The sequence below is a fragment of the Lampetra fluviatilis genome, chromosome 1, assembly GCF_964198595.1.
Source record: "Lampetra fluviatilis chromosome 1, kcLamFluv1.1, whole genome shotgun sequence".
Taxonomy (NCBI): domain Eukaryota; kingdom Metazoa; phylum Chordata; class Hyperoartia; order Petromyzontiformes; family Petromyzontidae; genus Lampetra; species Lampetra fluviatilis.
In genome coordinates this window covers 39,707,024-39,730,364 of record NC_136275.1, presented here as the reverse complement: position 1 = coordinate 39,730,364, position 23,341 = coordinate 39,707,024, and the positions used below count along the sequence as shown (strand labels likewise).

The following is a 23,341-nucleotide window of genomic DNA, read 5'->3' as shown; positions in this document are numbered from 1 at the left end:
ATGTATAGTATGTACTCAGATGCATTGCGGCTCTTGAAATACTGAATTTTGTACCGAATTGGAAAGAAATGGCTCTTCTTGTTATTTTGGTTGCCGACCCCTGAGCTATACCATATTTCTCATTGTATATTTAAACTTTAAATCTGAATTTCAATAAGCTGGATTATAGAGAGAGAGAGAAAACACACTGCAATCACTGTACTGCACTAAATTTGTATGCAAATGTGTGTGACCTTGGATAAGAGGACACTCAGATGAGAAGGCCGTGCATAACAGTTTCACGTTGTCCACTGATATACACACAGTTTGTAGTTTGCGCCAACATTATATGATTCTCAGCATTTAATCGATGTGTTGCATGGTTTTTTTCACTGCATACGTTTTCACGCTTGTGCCCTCCGATGTTGTTGTTCGTCACGGGTCTTTAGAAAACATCGTAAACCTCATTATCCGCAAGTTTATCGCAGATTAGCATAGATTAATTTAGTCACGAGTCATGAGCCCGCGATCTCCCCCCCCCCCCCCCGTATTACGCTAAAATGAATTGGCAGATTTTTATAGGGAAATGTCATGGCTATTTCCTTTTATAGAGTAGAACGCCTTCAGCCACGACCCCTATTACCCGCAACTCCTTATTACCCTGGGCGCCGTGGTGGCTAGATGTTAAATACCTCGCCTGGTACGCAGGAGGTCATGGGTTCGATCCTGACCCTGAAGCCTGCTGCTGTATATTTGGAGTTTGCGTGTCTCTCTCTCCCCGTGGTCGCGTGGATTTATCTCCAGATCCTCCGTTTTTTTCCCTCCACATTTAGAATCGGCACGCGTTTAGAGTATTTGGCTGCTATAAATTTCCACGTGACAAGCCACTTCGTTGAGCGATTATTTATTTGTGGCCAGGTCGTTTCTGAAAAAGAGCTACATAGCTCAGTGGGCCTTAACTGGTAAAATAAAAAAATATTAGTATTAATTATCCACTAGAAATATAGAGGGCTGGCCTTATTCTTGCGATTTTTCTTGTCCTGTGTTACGGAACATATTCCTAATTAACCACATTTTTTTCCACGCAAATAAGTGACGCGAATTTTTGTTGTATATAACATCGCATATACCGCACACTCAAATTATCCGCGGATGTTTCCCCTCCCACCCCGTCCCACATCTACTGTACGAGTGTTAGGATTTTTTTTTGCTGAATGGAGAGGTTTCTGCATTTAAAGCCCACGACGGACTGTATGTAACTGTGCCTAAATGGCCCTGTAATGAGCTCAGTTGAGTTCGCGGTAATTGCACTTAAAATGGAAGGAACATTGGCATGGGCTTTCAAGCTGGTCCATCTTGTTCAAAACAGTCTTTTTTAAAAACAAGTCATGCAGACGCACACTATTTAGTTTGTGTCTCCGTGGCAAGACATTCGCCCTCTAACTTTGGCCAAGAATAGTGTCTTATTAAGTTGCCCGAGCACAGTTTTTCTGGCCTCTACCCGAATAAAATCCAACACAGCAGGCAAGCTAGACATGTTTTTGTTAAAGACCACGTCAGCTTAAATCAAATGTGGTTTTGCTGGTTGGGTAACATGCCCTGCGTTTACTCGTTAATGTTAAGCCTCCCGCGCGCAAAGCGAGACTCATACCTTTTAATGAATAACTTTAACTTTGTGCACAACTCATAGTTGAGAAACTTGATCATTCAACAACAACAAAATCTCCAAATATCGCTGGTGTGTACAGTATTAGTGTAAAAGCATATCCTGCTTGCTCTTTGAGACCTCTTTGTGGTTTCTCCAGAACAGGCTACACTCCCCCCCTCTTCATGACGTGTGACATTTAATCTAAAAAAAAACACATCGGCTTCTCGTGGTGCACGTGATTTCCACGTTGACAATACAGCACGCGATGAATTGTGCACCGCGTGTTTTAAGTTGTACCCATGTATTACATACATATACATGGGGTGTGTACGTAATGAACTCCCATAATCTGCGTTGATATGGGAGGACCATATCGTAAATCCTGAAACCCGCGGCACCCTGCTTCGGTTAAGATTTACAAAACAGCGAAACAAAATTACGTTGGTGTGTGGTGTGCCAAAGAGTACACTGATACGCTGCAATGCAATGGGTACAAGTGGGCGGTGGTTAAGCACACAGCAGTGCACGATGACCCGAGTTCGATTCCAGGCCACGGGCGAATATCAGTTCAAATACAAGGCGAGACTTTTTTTAAATGGGTTGGCTGTCCGTACATTGTGTTGAACCCATTTACATCGCTGGGTGGGCAGAGAGGCAGTAGCAGAGGGGAGGAATTTGAGAGACGTGACCTTTGTTTGAGCTGCCACACTGGGCGATTGGATCGAACCGGTGACCCGCGAGTGCACTGGAAGACCATGATGCAATACAGAGTCAGTGTGCTGACTCTATATTGCACCATGGCACCATTTACATTACAGTACGGAATAGGTTCAGTTGAAAACGTAACAATCGAGGAGTCAATGGGCATGCAACAGTTGGAAGAAGGGGGGGGGGGGCAAAAAGCCATGTGACTTGATGCCCTTACCAAAACTTCATTGACTACACACACACGCGCGCCTGTTGACGGCATTTCACCGAAGATTTACTCTGCTCATGCTCGTTACAGCTGTGTAAAAAAAAAATCTGTACGCACAGTGTGCTGGTGGTGATGGTGGTGGGGGTGGCACGGGCGGATTGATTTCAAGGTGCAGCCAGATTGGCGGGTGGGCCCTTAACGGGAGGGGGGCTGTGGGAGTGTGGGGTGGAGGATTCGGGCTTCTCGCAACCAAATGTTTGCATTGGGCCGCCCATTTGTGAGTCCACAATTTGTTGTAGCGTTAGAAGAAGGAGGAAGAGGAGGAATCAGGTGAACCGCACGCTGTGCACGAGGTCTAAAGGTTTGGGTTGCATACATCGGTTGTGCCAACAAGGTTGGGATTTAAAAACCAACAACCCACCACACCCCTTTCAAGTGGCACATGGCCAGCCCCCCCTCCCCCTTTTCATGATCATAAAACCCAAGGGGGAGGGGAAACAAAGATGCCAAACACTTTGCCCAAGCAGAGGCGAAACCCCCGATGCGTCGTGGGGATAATGGTGAATTCATATTTGTAAAAAAAAAAGTCAACTTTTTTTAATCATGTTCAAAGGTGGTGGTTTAATGTTGGTCTTACCCCTTACGCTGAAAAAATATGGGGCAGTGCCATCCACATGTTTAGCAGCGATGTGTGCCGATCCGTCGGTTCACATTTATTCCTAAGCTCTGATGGTTTTGTATGTTTGTATATGTTGTATGGAACGGTGCATGTGACACCACCACCAGCCACTGCAAGCTGCTCCGTCAAAGATACGTTTTTTTGAATGTTGATTTTTTTTTGTCCTCATTAAAAGCTTTACCATAAAATGTAACTATTCACGGACTTGCGAAGCAAGAGACGTATCACACCCCTCGTGGGGGACACTGTGCACCCCCATTATCCACCACAGATTAGGGAAGCAGTCACAACCCCCACCAATAACAATGATTGGATCGCAACTTATGGCATGTCGACTGATCAGTACAATGTACATGGATGGTCTTAATGATATAATAATGGTGGAAGCAGATTTGGGTTTTTTTAAAGATGTAAAATCTTGCGTTGTCTCCTTCTGTGTGCTTTGCTGGGTTCGCTGTGCTGCACACGTTTGCCACGACTTGCAATGTAACCACTTGAAAACGATCCGCTGGGAGTTTAAGTTTCCTTAAACTGTAGATGCCTACCTTCATTAAAATCATGTTTAGGTCCAAACCATTTGGTTCTATTTAAAACTCACAAAATAAGGAAACTGTCACGGACACAAACGTTTAAGTCCTCCATGCACACATTCTGTCGCTTGGTACAAAAACAAACGCAATTCTTCATCTGAAACTAATCAACAAAAATAGAAAATATTTTAAGTGATTAAGTATGGGAGTAAACGTACTGTAATGCTGAACATTACACAGCTAACCATTGAACAAATACGGTCACTGCATCGCGCGGCACTTCCAGATGCACTTCTGCGGCCGTCTGGAACGCTCTTCTTCTGATATTAGGAAGCCAATGGGAGCTAATCACTTTGTAATCATCTCGATTTTAAAACTCATTTCGTGAGAACTGTTTTTTGTGTTTGGTTTGTTGTCATTCCCCCACACCTCCGATTAGCTGCGTACGGTGCGAAAGAAGTTCAACATACATGCAAACTTCACTTCTCCGTGGTGACGTGGAGGACAACCATCTAGGATCCTGTTATCCACACATTAGGAAGGTGTTCTTCAAAGTAGGATGGCAAAAGCCACAGATAAGCGTGGAGAATAGGAACAATAGGACCACAGATAACAGGAGTGTTCACTCAACCTACAGCTATTCCCACTGATTATAGGAATCACAGGTAATAGGTTCGTGGATAATGTAGGTTGAACTTCTTTCGGACCGTACGTAGCCAACCATGGTATTCGGAGGTGCCAGGGGTGTTCTACTCTTGTATAAGCTAATAAATACAGTACTGCACTTGAAAAAGACTCCATTGTTCTGCAAGGAAAAATGATACAGGTAAGCATTGGAGGAAAGTCTGAAAACGCAGTGTAGCCTCTACTGCAGTTACTTAAAAGTACATTAAAACGCTACGAAAATCTTTACTTGGGTTGGTTTTTTTTGTCTTTCCTTCGCGCAGCGAAGAAAAACTGCACACACACACACATGCACCGTTGTTCGGAAAAATGGAAAACAAGCTCCACGTGGATCCAGTCTCTTGGTCTTCCGTTTGCACACGAACAAAGAGGGCACCGCGGTCCCTTTCACTATGCACGCAGCCCCCTTCATAAAACGCCTTGCTCCTGGGCACGTACAGCAAAGTGCCACTCCCGCAGGTCACTTGGTCGCTTTGTACGTACGTTGAACTTCTTTCGCACCGTACGTAGCCAACCGTGCTAATCGGAGGTGCGGGGGATGGACTAAAAATTAAACACTCAAAAAGCAGTTTAAAATAAGTAGGTTTTCAATATAGATTTTAAAAATGCATGGCTCCAGGGGCTTCCTAACATAGTAATGTTGGAAGGAAGAGCGTTCCAGACGGCCGCACAAGCACATCCTAAAGCGCGCGACGCTGCGGTGGCCGTCTTTGTTCGATGTCCAGCCACCAAAAGCCGCCGCTGCTGCTGCGAGGATGACCGGAGTTCGCGCGATGGTTTGTGTTCCTTGACGAGATCAGCAAGGTATTGCGGCTCATTAGTGGCAAAGCACTTTGTGTGTAACCAGTGCGACCTTATAATGTATTCGTTCAGTTTTGCATGGCCCTTAAACCCACCCATTTAACAATGGGCAGCCACTAAAGCAGTGGTTCTTCACCTGGGGTGCACGCACCCCCTGGGGGTGCGAGATGCCCTTTCTGGGGGTGCGAGACATGGTCAAATCTTTTTTAGACGGTAAATCGTCAAAACACAAATGAAGCACGGGCGCGTTAAGTACAACTACTTTGTTTCATCGAACCTGTGCATTTATTTACATTATAACAGAAATAATTACGATTGAGAACCAAAGGGGTGCAAGACTGCAGTAAAGTTGAATAAGCACTGCACTCAAGGAAGAAGCTCATCAAATGATTCAAAAACCTGCTGGAGTCATGTTTTTGTTGAATCAGGAGGGGCCAACAATGGGGGGGGGAGGAGGCTGGATGCTACGAAGTCATCAAGAACCATTTACAACTGAGAGGAAAGGAGAGGGGGGGGGGGCAACAACAACAGGCGCCATACATTTAAAATCCTTTGAAGATTTCTCACAAAGGTTTCCTCCCCTTGCGGTGCTGCAACCCAACCAGCAGCTGCGAACAAGCCGTCGACATTGATTGTTCAAAGAACCATATTTAAAGTAACTACACACCCTGTGTTCTACTGTGCAGGTATCATCATCAGCCATGGTCAACCTACTGCTGGATGAAGGCCTCCACGAGCCGTGTCCAGCACCTGCGCACGAGCCGATTTAGTCGCTCCATCTCCTTGTTGCGCGCAATTCTTGGACGCGTTCCATTCCTTGGCTGCCGCTACGTCATTTATTCTTGACCCGACCGGCCATCATCCCCTTTGGCGACGTGTCCTGCTCAAGCTCACGTTACTCACGTAACTTTGAAGCTCACGTTACTCACGTTACTTTCAATAATACGGTACTCACGTTACTTTAAAGCTAACGTAACTCACGTTACTTTCAAGCATACGTTACTTTCAAGCTCACTTTACTCACGTTACTCACGTTACTTTAAAGCTTACGTAACTCACGTTACTTTCAAGCATGCGTTACTCACGTTACTTTCAAGCTCACGTTACTCACGTTACTTTAAATCACATGTTACTCACGTTACTTTCAAGCTCACGTTACTCACGTTACTTTAAATCACATGTTACTCACGTTACTTTCAAACTCATGTTATTCACGTTATTTTCAAGTTTACGTTACTTACGTTACTCACGTTACTTTCAAGCTCACGCTTCTTTCGTTCGCTGTATGTCATTGACCTGTCGTGCTCTCTCATCCACGTGCTCCTCTTCCTGTCTCTCAATGCAATTCCGATGAGCATTTTTGGCTACATATGATGCGAAAGAAGTTCAACATACATTCCAAACACGCTTCGCTCAATGCTTCTTTGTACAGTTTTGTGTATAATTGTTGCACTATTGGATTCCAAATTATCTATGTATGTATGTGTGAGTCCATTTGTGCGTGTAACTCTGTGTGTGTGTCAGTCGGTTTGCGTGTGTAACTACATGTGTGTCTGCTTTTTTCGCCCGGGCAACGCCGGGTACTAACCGCAAGTTGTATCATAAACAATTACGTTTACTTCCAGGAGGCTCGTAATTTAAGTTTAAATTTAAGTTTTAAACTACATAAACATTTGCAACAATTTAGCGGAAGGGATTGGAGTCAACGAGGGTCCCTTCACGGCACTGCAGTGAATTTATATTTTGAGTGCGTGCGCACACACACAGCTTCTGCAGCTCTGTATCTCTACGATTTGCAGAAAACATTGAAATCTATATTGGGTGCAAAAATGTGCGTGCAGGAACAGTGACGTACGCGGCACAAGGGGTTGTACATATACAGCTATAAACGATTTAAAAAAGATTTAGTTTTTATTTAGCAGGCAAGGTCCACCAAGCTGCATAGCTCTTTTGCAAGAAACGACCTGACCATCACAAATGATAGCTCAATGATGTGGCCGATCATCACGTGGAAATGTATTGCAGCCAAACAGTCTAAACGGGTGATGTCGATTTTAAATGTGGAGGGAAAAACCGGAGGACCCGGAGAAGAATCCACGGGGAGAGACATGTAAACTCCAAATACACAGCCAAGGTAGTTAGCATCTAGTCACCGTGGCACCCTATAGACATATACATGCATGGAACACACAGGTAAGTGCGAACCAATTTAAACATGCATCGAATTATTTCAACAATGCCATGCTTGTGATTTATTTAATTTTCTACCTACGTGACTTTACCGAAAGAACCAAAGAGTATGGATTCCTGCAGTCACAAAAGCTTCAAATCAAGATTGAATGCCGTGCTGTAAATGGTTTTTAAAAAATACCCATACAGGACTGGCAATCTAAAAAGGTCTCCAGTTCGATATCCCAGCCACTTCCCCCACCTCTGGACACCCAGTAGTTAGTTGTATAAATGGGCGTACAAGTTAGTCGCCCGGCAGGCAGGTCGCGTGCGGTAGGATAAAGTGTGGGTATTCTCCCACATCTTCCAAGGTGCCTGGTCGGTGTGGAAAAATGTGCAGAATTAACCTCGAGAGAAGCCCTCTGGAGGTCCAACTGGCGGAGGCCCTCCTGCTATTAGTCGCGTTGAGCAAGAAATTACGAGGCCGAGCCTTCACCCATTTTTCATTTTAATATTAAGCCCAGTTCAGGTTATTGGTCTGAGCCACTTACTTTGTAAATGTCTTATGCCTGTGCCACTGTGTTTTTTGGCTCATTTTCAATGTAACACCTGCCTACATTTTGTAACATTCAACATGTATGTTGATATTGCAGTGTAACGTTTTAATATTTTTTCTCAACATCTCAGTGCGGCTTGGCTCTTGCATGCCATCACCAGATGCTTGCTGCTCTTCCCAGAAAGATAGATATATTTATATGGATGATATCGCCAGGTTCCTAGCACGTTGTGATAACCACTATGCCTCTAGCCCACTTCAAATAAGGTTCTTACGCACTTAAATACTGAATAGTTTGCAGCATTTTTAAAATTCGAAATTCTATCAATTGCATCAGTACATTATCACCAGAGTATGACTTATATCGGCTGACGTTGATTATTTTTAGTAAAGTATTTGATTTTGCAAACATCCTCTTAAGCCTCGGTGGGTAAAGTACATGCAGTTTACATCACATGCAATCAATCAGTGTGCCATATAATGAGCATGCTGGACTGTGTTAAAATTCAGCCTGCATGGCTAAGTGGCTGTCAAAAAGTATGCAGCCATTATGTTCAGGGCCATGTGATACTGTCAAACACAAGCGAAATGGGCCATTGAGTACACATTCAAAGGCTGGGCCCCACTTAGATGCAAAAACGAGTTTTATATTTAACAAAAGACAATTATATAATTCATTTTTTTGTCAGTTTCAAGAGCAGGGAAATGCGCTGCATGTGTTGTTCAACAGGGGGGCTTGCGGCATAACGACTACCCACCACAAGATTTGGACACAAAGAGACAAAGTCTATTGTGCAGAATTGCAAACGGTTTGGGCATGGATTATACCCATTGGAATGTGGCAATTACTTGCCAATTTTTTTTGTCCGTTAGGCTCACAAGTTTTCCCATCATCCTTCGCCAACCAGATATTCTTTGGTCGTGAATGACAAACAGGAAAATAATGACAACCTGTCCCTTTTTGATGTTGTTTTTTTGGGGGGGGGGCAGAACCAGCAGCAGTAAATCCAAATCGAGGTAATATATGCAGCAAACCCGAACCAGTTCCTTCCTTGGGTTCCACGTGAAGGCACTGGATGACGCTGATGTATGCAAGTACAGCATTTTTTTTTATTAATCACAAATTAAATTTTGAGCAGATCAAGAATTGCAAACGCCGTTTTAAATGCATTTTCGAAGTTGTCTTTGTTATAAACCTGGACTTAATACAAGGTGCATTGCTACCCAAGTAACCAGCCCCACATAAACAGCCATCAGAAAAGTATGAAATGACTAAAATCAAGTGTAGGGCATACATCTCTTCCTCTGTCGCAGCCTTATCCGCTTAAGTTGCATATTTATTTTGCTGTATTCATTAAAAGCTTAATTTAAAAACAGATTAAAGCCCATTGATACAAAATAAATTTCCATAACAGACTTGGGAGAATATAAACATAAAAAAACACGAAAATCAATGCACCAACAGTCGTATTGTTAACACATGGTGGATGTAGTGGTGGTGGTGTAATGGTTAGTACAATGTGCTATGAAACATATAAGCCAAATTCTATTCCCAACCATGGTTAATATGAGTGACGAGTGATAGCTTCATCGGTTTTGGGCCTCCCCTAGGTGGATTTGGTTTTCAATGAAGGCGGGCGGGCGGACATGGTATGAGCAACACCAAGCACTCGGATGCCATGCCAGTCTTGATAACTGCTCGCTAATTGCTCCCCATCAACACTCCCTGAAACAACGTGATGATGTATGGTCAAAACACCTCCCATGGCTAATAAGGCATGGGGAGGCCTTCATCCAATAGGGGATGATGAACAAAGGGCTGCAATTATTGCAATATGCGTAATTTATACGGCAAATTATTTAATGAGTGACAGTAATCATATCACACACATCACAACTTAATGAGGCATTTTTAAATGTTGGAAGCTCAGATAGTTTTATGGTCTATCCAACATACAGTGTATGAGTGGAAAGGCAAAGTCGTAACATACACCCGTGAATTACTGCAAGGTAAACATCCTAACCATGGGGATCTCATACTAAAGTAATTTGTCTTATGGATGGCATCACCATGAGCCATGACCTGTCCACTTCTAGATGAAGGCCTGCGCCATTTCTAAGTATTACGGTCTGACAGTCTGCAGAGCTCTGGCATGAGGGTTGACTTCATCGCCGCATATCCGCAGTGGACATTCACTCAGGCGTGTGCTCTTTCCTTGGGCTGCCAAAGCACCGTTGGTCTCTGGGCACAGGCCATCGTCCCCCCCCCCCCCCCCTTAGCCACGACGTGTCCTGCCCAAGCCTGAATTACCTCTCGTAGCAGTCAATATCGCCTTATGTGTTCCTTTCCGAAAGCCTCTCTGTACAGTAATTCCAAACTCACACCTCAACCATGCTTCTTTGCGCTCGTGTTCCATTCGCTGTCAATACCCGCGTTTCCTATTCACGTCACACAGGAGGTAATATACACTACTTCGATTAACACGGAGGCTTTCGCGATCATGTTATCCATAATAAAAGTTTTTTGGGTTACGCTCATGAAAACAAATATTTCTTCCTGAGCAATATTAATTTGTTGATTTTGATTATCAAGTTCTCCACATGGTTGCCGGGCTCGCCACTCTCCGTGATCGGTCGAGGAGCTCGATAATCCGGGAGAGCCTCAGGGTCGAGCCGCTGCTCCTCCGGACCAAGCCAGTTGAGGTGGTTCGGGCACCTGGTAGCACGTCCCACTGAGCCAAGACCCCGGGGCTAACCCAGGACACGCTGGCGGGACGATGTCGCTCGGCTGGCCTGGGAACACCTGGGAATTCCCCAAGGAGAGCTAGAGTCTGTGTATGGTAGTGTATAGTGTAGTGTATAGCAGCGACCCTCACCAGGACAAGCAGACTGAGAAACTAACGAATGAACATTATCAAACAACTCCCATTGATGGTTTAAACCCGAGTATGACGGTTTGCACAAACACTGCGATAAATCATGTCCACTCGAACCAATGACATCCTCGTCCAAAAAGCACCTGTGTGTCAAAATTTTACAAGTTGGAGTTTTCCACCAGCTAAGCGTTTCCAATAAATAAAAGCACAGAACGACTTTTGTAGAGAATGGTCACGTGAGAGGAAATCTTGTAGTCCATTTCCATGACAAATCCAGGTTCAGTAAGGTGTCTCTACAATCGACCACATCTATCAACTCAGTGATTGTAAGCATGCCCACACTATTAGAGGAGTCAGAGAAGGAGAAAAGTGCTTCTGTCAAAGTTATTCAAAGGGACATTGGAATGTTTTCTAGTAAACAGAACTGGAGATAAAAAATGCGTACATATATAAATGGAGAAAATAATAAACCACTTGAGATGTTCTGATGATAGTCATTATAACAACCAATGTAAATTAACTTACAGATTAGATATAACCAACTCTAATAGGGACAAATGTTGCTTACTATACACAGTTGTACCACCTTATTAATCCATAAGAGGTGTTTTGGGTTAGATCGCGTAAACATAAATGTGTCGTTAAACCCGCCACCACCCGGCACAGCCATTTAGTAAGGTTTGTCACGTAAACGGAACACGCCAATCCGTTACTAGTATAGCACACCGGTGTGTTGGAGAGTAAATGCACAAAATTTAAAATTAGAGTACGACCTTATTCATTCTAAATCATGCTTGAATATTGCTGCTGCAAAAAGGGACTGCATAAGCTTTACATGATACTATAATTTTATAATAGCCAGAAAACTCAACCGTTGAACTTTCTTTACCCCTAGTGTTGTCTTCATCAACATAAACTCAAAAAGGCATACGTTTGGTGTAAATAAAAAGTGCGGTACTTATTCATATTCAAACAACGCTTTAATAATTGTCTACACAGTACAGCACTGTATTTTTTTCCTGCTGATAAATATTGATGGCAAGAACACAAGCCACACAAAAAAACAACTACACTTTTGTACAACTACAGCATAACACCGCTCTCTTTTTTATCACACCTTGATGCACGCGGCTATGTGTGAAAATTAATATTCCCGAGTGCACAGTGGCGGGACACAGGGCCACATTAACCGATAGGCCACATTAGGCAATGTGCCTAGGGCCTACGAAAACGAAAGGGCCGACGAAAAAAATGTTCACCGTGCTTTTTGTGTTTGCATGATAGCAAAAAAATGTAACCAAGATATCTTCACGAATAAATATATTCATATAGCAAGGATAGGCACAGTGTTTCAAATTAAATCTTCATCTTCTTATCTGCGGCACACAGCGCGCTCCCATCGAATGAGGGCACAGACAACGGCGGTAGTAGCAACATACAATTGGCAGTACCAAATGTAGAAAGTCATCACCACCCAAGGCTTATGATAAAGCAGTGCCAAGTGGCCTACAAGAACCTTCATCCGGCCCTGGTGGTACATACACATCCCCAGTATGTCACGAGAGCATAGCTTGGTTTCCTTTAAACATTTTGCCAATATCCCCAAATCCATTACCTCACGGTATAATTTATCAGCGTGTTCGTTATCTTACGGCATAATTCATCAGTTGGCGCGGCTGCCTTTCAGTGGCTGATGTTAAGGTTATGGCTGCAGGCAGTGTTTTCATATTTACGACAAGTCACATTTTTAGGCAACTGCACTATTTATGTGCACGGTGTGGTCTCGGCCACATGCAGGCTTGTAGCTAATTAACATTCCAGTACACCACAAATGACCGCTTCGTGTTTATTGGAGCAAAATGTGACCATAAACCATTTATAAACAGTTTTTGCTACACTGTAATGACCACCACACTAATATTCAAAATATGACGGTACATTGCTGTACTTTTCGTCTACAATTAACTTAAACTTGGACATAAATAACATCCAAAATTTCATCTCAATTATTTTTTTCTGTGTCTTTCCAATCTTTTAAACCGATTGGTTGTGTTAATTGGCAAACGAGATGGAGCACGTGAATACGATGACAGTAATTCTCTAATCTGATTAACAGTAGAGCACAGCAATTAGCTATCTCTGTTGTCTCGTGTATTTACAATTAGTGGCAGCGTTATGGAGCAACTGAGGTCCCCAAACAGCGCAAGAGGCCTTGGATTCATAAAAAGAGGTCCATCAAAAACCAGCCAAAATTAAAATCCTAAAAAATTATAACAAATGAATGTAAAAATCAAATTAATCTCTCTCATCCTCTGTCATGCCTGCATCTTTCTACTCGTGACACATATACGTCGACATTTCTCTGAATTCACTACATCTCTCGATTGTGTCTTTTCTGTATCACTTCTGCTACCTCAAGAGGGATGCGTTAACTGAAAGAGGGGCCCCTTCCAACAATTATTTTAGCCTCTTGGCATTAAATGGCCTTGCACTTCTGCTGTTTACAAAACATGCCACACTGACAGAACGCGTCCTGTGACTAACAGGTTGATGCCACGAATGGCAGACGCCGTTTTTTTTAATATTGCAAGTATCACTATTCAGTATTTGTGAAAAACATTCACACCCCATCTTGACTTTTCAACTATAATCATCGACAGCTGGATGAAAGCCTACTCAAAGCATTGCCCTCTCTCGGGTGCTGTGATGTAGCACAACTTACACTAGATGTATCCAAAATGTACTACTTGTTGAATGGATCAAATTTCACATCGTGCTTCCAAAAAAAAAATGAGACAGCATGCAAGCCACAGGAATGGTGGCTCTTGTTAACAGCTTGTACATCCAAGAGCATTACACTTGCTCTCCCTGGGACCCCAGCATGTACACAGGGCATATCCAGAAAGCCACCCGTGACCAAGTGATTTAACAGCACGTGTCAATGAATTAATTGAAATCCCACTCTCGTTCACGAGTGCCCAGAGAATGGAGAGCATCACATTTCTATTGTACGCCGACGCAAGAACCACAATTTAAACTTTTGTTCGGGTGACAATGGTTGTATACGCAAGGCGTTCGTCGTGAAAGGTGTTACCCATTGTTAAAGATGTATAATTATACAGCAGTTTGTGGGGTGCAGTTGAATGTTGGGGTGATGTGAAGGTAAAGTCTATTCCTAAAAACGACAGAATACAAACAAATCTCGAGTGATCTTCAACACCGTATAACAGGAGTGCCTGAAACAATCACACCATGTTCTCTCGCTGTGGTTGTCCCCACCTAATGATGGACGCTTGTGTTGCGCCCGAAACGTCGTGATTTAATTTAGTTGTTTTCATTTATTTTATTTTTTACCTACGTGACTTTACCGAAAAAAATCTAAGAATATGAGTAATCACACCATGTTTCGATTTAAAGCTTTCGTGACTGCAGGGATTCATCTTCTTGGTTCTTTAGGTGTTTTATTTTTATTATTTTATTATTTCCATTCTACGTGACTTTACCGAAAGAACCAAGAAGATAATCACACCATGCTTAGCAAACGCCTGGAACTCTCAAATCTCAATGCTGTGTGTGTTCCCAACACAATAGGGAATACAAAGCCGGTTTGGAGGGATTAAACTCAAAAGATAATATCTTCACACTATACCAAGTGTGTGTGCATCTTTTTTTTTATCAACCTCGTTCAAGCTGCTAAGTATATTTCTTTAGAAATATATCATACCTTTATTATGGGCATCCTGTATATTACAGTATGGTACGGTACTGTATCGTCTACACTTTATTAGCTTTCATAAGAATCTGCTCTTGGGGAAATGGGCCAGAGGTGGGGCAGAAGAGACCATTACAGTAGTTGGATATTTGACATATGCACATATTTAGTAGCATACTGACTGTAGGAATTCCGGAGAGTTTTGGCCAGTCTGTTAAAGTAATATACGGTACCTGGTTTTGTGGTCGAGATTCTTGTATTTTTTTTTAATGTGTGGTTTTTTGTGTGTGTGTGACGGTTTTAACCTCAGTAGGATGTGTTGCACAAACAAACACCGCGATAAATCATCTCCGCTCAAACCAATGACATCCTTGTGCACTAGTGGGGTTGTTTTTATTTCCCCCCCCCCCACAGCTAAACGTTTCCAATAAATAAATGAAAGCACGGTTATAGAAATAGTCCTTGCTGCAGAGTGTGCCACCAGCGCCATACACTTGGGCATGTCATCCCAGCGCTGTGGAGGCAAAGGTCGGTGGATCACACGAATGTTGTGAAGCTCCCATACCCAGGAAATGGCAGTACAGTCGTGAATCAAGTGGACTAGTCGCCATCTGTTTCCATCTGTATGGGGATAGAGTTGCCCCCTCGCGCGCGTAGTAGAGTGATACGGACTAGGTGTGGCTCGCCTGCATAAATAAGTAAATAATGTGATGATTTCCTGGAACTACATTTGCATGACCAAGCCGTGGATCACATAAACTATCAATCAGCCTCTAAAATAGTAATGAAAACAAGCACCTGTAGAAACACAGTAGTTGTTTTTTTTGTACCAGTTGAAAGGGTAAAAACCTATCACTATATTTTGCCACTGGTAAAGGAGGTCTCATAGTGTAAATGCTTACTTACCCCAAGCTCTCAATACTCTGATAGTGCGCTGTCTTTGAGTTGTACGCCTTTTGGCGTCATCTGGTCCAACACCAATGGAGACTAGGCTCTAAGAAAAGCTGTCTCGGGTGTGGACCAATCAACTTCAAGGACAGTGCATATTATTATCATTATCAGAGTTGTTTATTTTTGTTTGCATTTTTACTGCTTGTGTTGTGGTTATTGCAAACATGATCCCTTGTTTTTTTTGTTGTACCAGTTGAAAGGGTAAAAACCTATCACTACACCTGTAGTAACACCAGCAAGGGAATACATCTCTTGCAGGATGTTCTATGGGGGTAACTTAGACACTTTTCACTGTCATGAATTTAAACTGCCACTCAAGAATACATATTTACTCTACGCTTACAACTCTGAGTGGGGGCTTTCTTTTTCCCAGCAGGACCTGTTTGTATATCACTAAAACAGGTTTACAATGGCAAGCAAGCAGCAGCACATTTCGACGTCTTTGTTTGTTGCCCATTCATTTGCAAACTAAGCATGTTCCACAATTGTCTGCACTTAAAACACTCCCACGTTCCAGGAATACCTTGTGTTTCCTGCCGTTGTTTTGGTGGTTTCTGTGGGAATAAAGGAATGATACATGGACATTCCTTAAAGTATGGATTTCCACAAAAAAAAAGTGTTCTCGAATACATACGACCAGACATTTTTCATCATGAGGTCTCTAGAGAAAATACAAATTGGGTAACTTTATAATTTTAAGTACTGGATATGATTCACCCCACCCCTGACTCATTTATGACATGAGTCCTAACGTTAGGATTCCTGTTTCCGACATATAAGAGTCCTGCCAAAAAGAATCATGTCTTTCTGAGTTTTATTTGCATTTTTAAAAAAATGTTCATTACATTGTTGGAGTCGTGGCTAGTACCCTGAAAGGTTTAACCATTGTGCTGTTGTGGATTTCATTCCAGACTTCAGAGCGAAAAAGGGGGGCTTCACCCTCGTCAACTCGGTTTGAAAATCACTGCTGTGCCCGATTAAACCCATTAGCGAGAGAGACTTTACGGGAATGAGCTTCATTCTATTGCGTGGGGGAAGGGAAGTCGGGGTAAGGATCTCGATTGTTGTCTCTACCCTTCAGTGGTAATTGCTGTACCTACAATCTCCTGTAGTGGAATAATTGGGGACAATTTATTCCAGGTCAGCCAACTTATATGTGGCCTTCCTTGACGCATAGTCAGGATGAATCTTAAGCTGATTCGAATATTCTCTTTTTTTATTTTGCTTCTCTTTCTACACAAATCCTCATCGCCTGACAGAATAAGGGGTATACTGTACACGTAGCAGTTCTTTCTTTTACAAATCTCCCGCAGAGAACAGCAGACGTGACTGATAGCTTTGTAGTTTTGTTATTTCGTTTTCTTAGGTGACCACTGTAACTGTTTTGCTTTACAAGCCGAAAAGAGGCATATCCGTATTTGATAGCGAACGATCTTCTTCATCCAAATTCTTTTACAACCTTCAGCAAGGCAGACTCGTACGCGTCAACACATTCGTGTGTGTCAATTGAAAGATTTAATAAGGGCAACATACATACGCCGTTCTTACAGGATATGCTTTTGACAATGAGTAATCTCGTGTTGTAAATCTGCCCGCATATGCAAACAGTATACAAAGTTACTTCATGACAAAATATTACATCTCACTTCACGACTGGTTGCGCACATATAGCATGTGCATTTATGTATTTTAGAAAAAAAAATTGTCAATGATATGCTATGTTTCTCTTGTACAAAATACAGGTACATGCATGCAGTATTATTTACGAATCATGGATGTGGCCTGTCGTAATTTTCAGTCGACGCCCCTCAATTACGAAATCACTTGGCCTCTTAACCGCATCTTAAATCAATTCCGACCAAAGTTGAGTTTTTGGAAGTAAAAATGTATGAATAGGCTTGACGAAAACCATCGCAAATGTTTTGATTTAGACCGTGGCTGTTGTCATGCTTGTCAGCTGCCTTAAACAATTTGTTTACATTCTTTCACGGGATTAAACTATTATGGAAAGTCCTCTTTTACACACAATCCTGTTCTTAATATCTGCGATTAACTAAGTTTTTACCCATCCTCCTTTGCAGAATGGCTATTATCCAACATTTCTTTTGCAGGAAAAGTGAAGTCACTTTGGTGGCAACCTCACGGATAAAGGTACACGAAGTTCACCCCATAACAGGAGCTGGCTGTCGCCTGATGAAGCTGGTTGTAATTACTGGCGAAACGTCGTACTCAGATTGTCAATGTTCTCCCACACACCGGTGTGCTGTACTAGTAACGAATTGGCATGTTCTGTTTACGTGACAAACCTTACTAATTGGCTGTGTTGGATGATGGCGGGTTAAACGACACATTTATATTTTTACGCGATCTAACCCAAAACATACTATATAATATGGAGGAACTCTGTATTTGTATCTTTGTGTTAAAAGCCTGAGGAGGGGGGGGGGGAATCTATGAATGGGCTTTTTACTACCACATTTGCATGAGTCATCAGGATGCATTTCCTCCATCTGTGTGTGTGTGTGCTTGCAGGTTTGTGCGCAAGGGTATGCATTATTCATGCAGAAACATTCATTTAAGAAGTCTGGCTTCTAGACAAAAAAAATATTTTTGAGCTGACATCAGAAAAACAATGTTGAACCGTGGCCAAACAGTGAGCAATGTCTAATCCTGGAATTGTAAAGATACAATGGATCGCAGTGGCATCAGCAGCGATTTACCCACTACACTAGAAACCGTGGGAGACTTGAGTTTGATTACTGACCATGGCCAACATCAGTGTTGAGAGTGGTACCTGGACCAGTCGTGGGCACTCCCTTTACCAGTGTAGTCAGGTATGGTCACGGCATATAGGGTGACCTTAATCCAGAACGCAGTGAAATGACAAAGGGCTGTAATTCTAGATTTGAAGCTTTCGTGACTGCAAGGATTCATATTCTTAGGGTTTTTCGGTTAAGTCACGTAGGTAAAAAATTACAATTAATAAAAGTAAAATAAAATAAAAATCACGACGTTTCGGAGGCAACACAAGCTTCTTCAGGTGGAACCGTCACAGCACGATAGCTGTATCACTTGATACGGAAGCTTGTGTTGCCTCCGAAACGTCGTTATTTTTATTTTATTTTACTTTTATTAATTTTAATTTTTTACCTACGTGACTTTACCGGAAAAAAACCTAAGAATATAAAGGGCTGTAATTTACAACATATATTAATTTACTCAAACGGCTATAATAAATTATTAAAATTACTCTTAACAAGCTAATACTGTACCGTGACATCATGCCCTTGGCCTCTATATTAGTACATTTTTACTAACAACGAAGTAAAGGCATAACAAGTGAGTGACGTGCCCCATACGACTGGAATGGCAACATTCGTGTATGTTTCTGGGAAGGGCCACAAGCCACGTGCTGCAGTGCCCACGGGCAAACCACCCTGAGACAAGAACAACATCATTGCACGATGCACTATCGCCTCTTGAAATATGCGCATCGCTTTGCTACATTATTTAAGGTGCACTACTGATACCCATGACATGTAAGCCTGGTATACACCCCATATATGTCAAAATAAATATCAGAAGAGAATATTGTTAGTAATCTTTGTTCTTTCGGTAAAGTCACGTAGAAGGGAAATAATAAAATAATTAAAATATAAAACAATACAATTCTCACGACGTTTCGACTGCAACACAAGCAATCATCATCAGGTGTGAAATCCACAGCAAGAAAATAAAAAAAGTGCTGTGGATTTCACGCCTGATGATGATTGCTTATGTTGCAGTCGAAACGTCGTGAGAATTTTATTGTTTTATATTTTATTTATTGTATTACTTCCCTTCTACGTGACTTTATTGAAAAAACCAAGAATATGAATCCCTGCAGTCAAGAAAGCTTTGAATCAAAAAGAGAATATTGTTGCCTATTTGTTAGTGGTCATGAAGATGCCATTTTTACTTTTAATTGAAGTGTTAATGATCAATATTATCTGTTGACTGGAATGGCAACTATCGATGATTCACTTAGCAAATGACAAGTTCAGCAAATGGCAAGTTCAACGAATTACATATTTCGTGAAGACCGCAATTATGTGACTTTACCGAAAGAACCAAGAAGAAGAAGACCGCAATTGTCACTTTCATAATTACAAATGTCGTATATGTGTCAATTCTGTAGAACTACTTATAAAACACGTTAAGTAGGCTGGAGCTTGACTTCGAATGTTTACAACTAAAAGTCTAAACTTTGGGTCAGAATTTCATTATTTTTAAAGAGGTGACAATGGCCTGGCACGTTCGCCACTGTTGAAAAGGTTCACGGTTCAATTCCAGCGGCTGCCCTGGTGAATACACTGGGTGTTATTAACCGTAACAAAAATACGCCCCGTCTCCTTCACAAGTGAACGTTAAAGAGTATGTGATGGCAGTCGCAAGAGTAGGCCCATTCTAGATTTGAAGTTTTCGTGACTGCAAGGATTCATACTCTTTGTTTTTTTCGGTAAAGTCACGTAGATAAAAAATTTAAAAAATGAAAAATCACGACGCTCGAAACGTCGTGATTTAATTTATTTTAATTTTTTACCTATGTGACTTTACCAGAAAAAAACAAATAGTAGGCCCATTGTTTCGCCAGCTTCACGGTACAATTTTTTGTTACTACATTTGAAAAGAAAACAGTACTCGAAAATGTACTCAATTGTAAAACTGCATCTCAATCATCGCCCTCCTACTGCGACGAAACTTGGCAAGCCCCTTTCCTGAAAAAGCCACGAGACTGGAAAACTTCCCTGGGCAAACAACAAACACAATAACGTTTCAGGCAGACGGTGCATGCGAGTAAGATGAGATGCATCAGTATTGTCGGACACCATCTCCACAGCAATTGCACGTTAGGAATACTTCAAAACTGCCAGCCCTTTGGGGGAGAGATGCTGCTCAACGTGTATCCATAGCGGTGATAATTGTATCACAAAGGAAGCAGAAGAGCTTCTCAAAAATACAATTTAAGAAAAGAACATTGCAACGATGGTTGGCATGGTGAATTAAAAATGTTCAGTGGCAAAGGACGAAACTTCAATGTTGCTTCAGTCTTCCCCGACATCTGCATGTATACAAAACATGACATACAACACCGCACGGCTTAACACGTTTTAGCCTTTCGCGACCAATATAATCCATAATATAAAACAGGCTTTTTGGGGGGGGGGATTATATCACGTAAATACACGGCTTAAACACTCACAAGTTAAACACACTGGCCTGCATTCGACGGTGCCAGGGGCAGGCAAGGTTTTACCAACGGAGTTCCAAACGCCCATGTCCGTCGTTCTCATCACCATTCACGGTGGACTCAGCACCACACCACACCACCCCATCCACGTTGTAGCTACAATGTCCCACTCATTCTGGGCTCAATTTACCTCCAAGATGTGCACGTAGCTCGCAGGGAACCAGCCACGGATGCCGTCCTTCTCGCCCTCCCACCAGCCATCCTCCGTGGTGTGGAACACGCGGACTGTGTCTCCTGCTCCAAAACTCAATCCTTGCTGATTTCTATCGCCCGTGTACTGGTACATTGCCACGCACATTGTGCCAGCCATGGCCCTTTTGTGGCGTTGGTTAATGTATCCTTTTTGTTCTTGTTGTTGTTGTTGTTTACTCGAAATCGATCAGCCAAGTAGACAGTGGCATCGGCCTGCTTGCAACAAGAACAACAACACAACCTTGAGAGTGGCGCAGGAGTTGAGTGCGATGCGGCTGCTGCTGATGCCGCTCGCTGCAGACTGAGACCCCGGGGGGCTCTCCCAGCGGCTAGGAGGCGCGGCTACCCAGTGTCCGTCTCGCTCACGTGTGTGTAGTGTGTGTGTGTGGTGTGTGTGTGTGGTGTGTGTGTGTGGTGTGTGTGTGTGGTGTGTGTGTGTGGTGTGTGTGTGTGGTGTGTGTGTGTGGTGTGTGTGTGTGGTGTGTGTGTGTGGTGTGTGTGTGTGGTGTGTGTGTGTGGTGTGTGTGTGTGGTGTGTGTGTGTGGTGTGTGTGTGTGGTGTGTGTGTGTGGTGTGTGTGTGTGGTGTGTGTGTGTGGTGTGTGTGTGTGGTGTGTGTGTGTGGTGTGTGTGTGTGGTGTGTGTGTGTGGTGTGTGTGTGTGGTGTGTGTGTGTGGTGTGTGTGTGTGGTGTGTGTGTGTGGTGTGTGTGTGTGTGTGGTGTGTGTGTGTGGTGTGTGTGTGTGGTGTGTGTGTGTGGTGTGTGTGTGTGGTGTGTGTGTGTGGTGTGTGTGTGTGGTGTGTGTGTGTGGTGTGTGTGTGTGGTGTGTGTGTGTGGTGTGTGTGTGTGGTGTGTGTGTGTGGTGTGTGTGTGTGGTGTGTGTGTGTGGTGTGTGTGTGTGGTGTGTGTGTGTGGTGTGTGTGTGTGGTGTGTGTGTGTAGTGTGTGTGTGTAGTGTGTGTGGTGTGTGTGTGTGGTGTGTGTGTGTGGTGTGTGTGTGGTGTGTGTGTGGTGTGTGTGTGGTGTGTGTAGTGTGTGTGTGTAGTGTGTGTGTAGTGTGTGTGGTGTGTGTGTGGTGTGTGTGTGGAGTGTGTGTGTGTGTGTCTAGTGTGTGTGTGGTGTGTGTGTGTGGAGTGTGTGTGTGTGTGGTATGTGTGTAGTGTGTGTAGTGTGTGTGGTGTGTGTAGTGTGTGTGTGGTGTGTGTGTGTGGTGTGTGTGTGTGGTGTGTGTGTGTGGTGTGTGTGTAGTGTAGTGTGTGGTGTGTGTAGTGTGTGTAGTGTGTGTGTAGTGTGTGTAGTGTAGTGTGTGTGGTGTGTGTGTGGTGTGTGTGTGTAGTGTGTGTGTGTAGTGTGTGTGTGTAGTGTGTGTGTGTAGTGTGTGTGAGATCAGTGTGTGTGGTATGTGTGTAGTGTGTGTAGTGTGTGTGTGCAGTGTGTGTGTAGTGTGTGTGTAGTGTGTGGTGTGTGTGTATTGTGTGTGTGTGTGGTATATGTGTAGTGTGTGTGGTGTGTTTGTAGTGTGTGTGGTGTGTGTGTGTAGTGTGTGTGTGATCAGTGTGTGTGTGATGTGATGATGATCGCCGTGACTAGTTTGACGACGACTGTAGCGTGGCGACCACTGTTGTGACCAGCGATGCTGTACGCATGTGATGATCACCGTCAATAACGAGTGCACGTGGTGTTGTTGTTATTGTTGTTGTTATTTGTGCGATCAAGGTGCGATGCGCGGTGTTTCACTCCACCTCACCGCCTGTGGAACAGCAGTGTGCGTGATCCCTCGTGTCGTGCAATGTCTCCCCTGCGTGTGAGAAGTGGTGGGGCACCACCACCACCAACCACAACCACCACCAACCACAACCACCACCAACCACAACCACCACCAACCACAACCACCACCACCAACCACCAACCACAACCACCACCAACCACAACCACCACCAACCACAACCACCACCAACCACAACCACCACCACCAACCACCAACCACAACCACCACCAACCACAACCACCACCAACCACAACCACCACCAACCACAACCACCACCACCAACCACAACCACCACCAACCACAACCACCACCAACCACCACCAACCACAACCACCACCAACCACAACCACCACCAACCACCACCACCAACCACAACCACCACCACCAACCACAACCACCACCAACCTCAACCACCACCAACCACAACCACCACCAACATTTTTTTAATCGTCTTTGCATGTTCGATTCTGTTTTAAATAAACCCTACTGCTAGAAATGTATGAAGTTTCAGAAAACTAAATGGCGGGTCACAAGACATCTGGACCACGCTGTAAAATTGATTTGACAGTGTGTATGTTCCTTTTGTCAGTGAT

General features: G+C 43.3%; 1 protein-coding gene across 2 annotated transcripts in view; it reads right to left on the bottom strand.

Moving 5' to 3' along the window:
• LOC144935903 (growth arrest-specific protein 7-like) overlaps positions 1-21,466 on the bottom strand; it is a 46,871-nt gene extending 25,405 nt beyond the window's left edge. The window contains exon 1 of one of the 2 annotated variants that reach the window (XM_078862769.1): positions 20,922-21,466. In XM_078862769.1, the coding sequence (XP_078718895.1) occupies positions 20,922-21,101 (180 nt within the window). In that variant the 5' untranslated portion in view covers positions 21,102-21,466. The remainder of the gene's footprint in view (positions 1-20,921) is intronic. The other variant, XM_078862777.1, reaches the window with a different exon arrangement.
• Between the last annotated feature and the right edge of the window lie 1,875 nt (positions 21,467-23,341).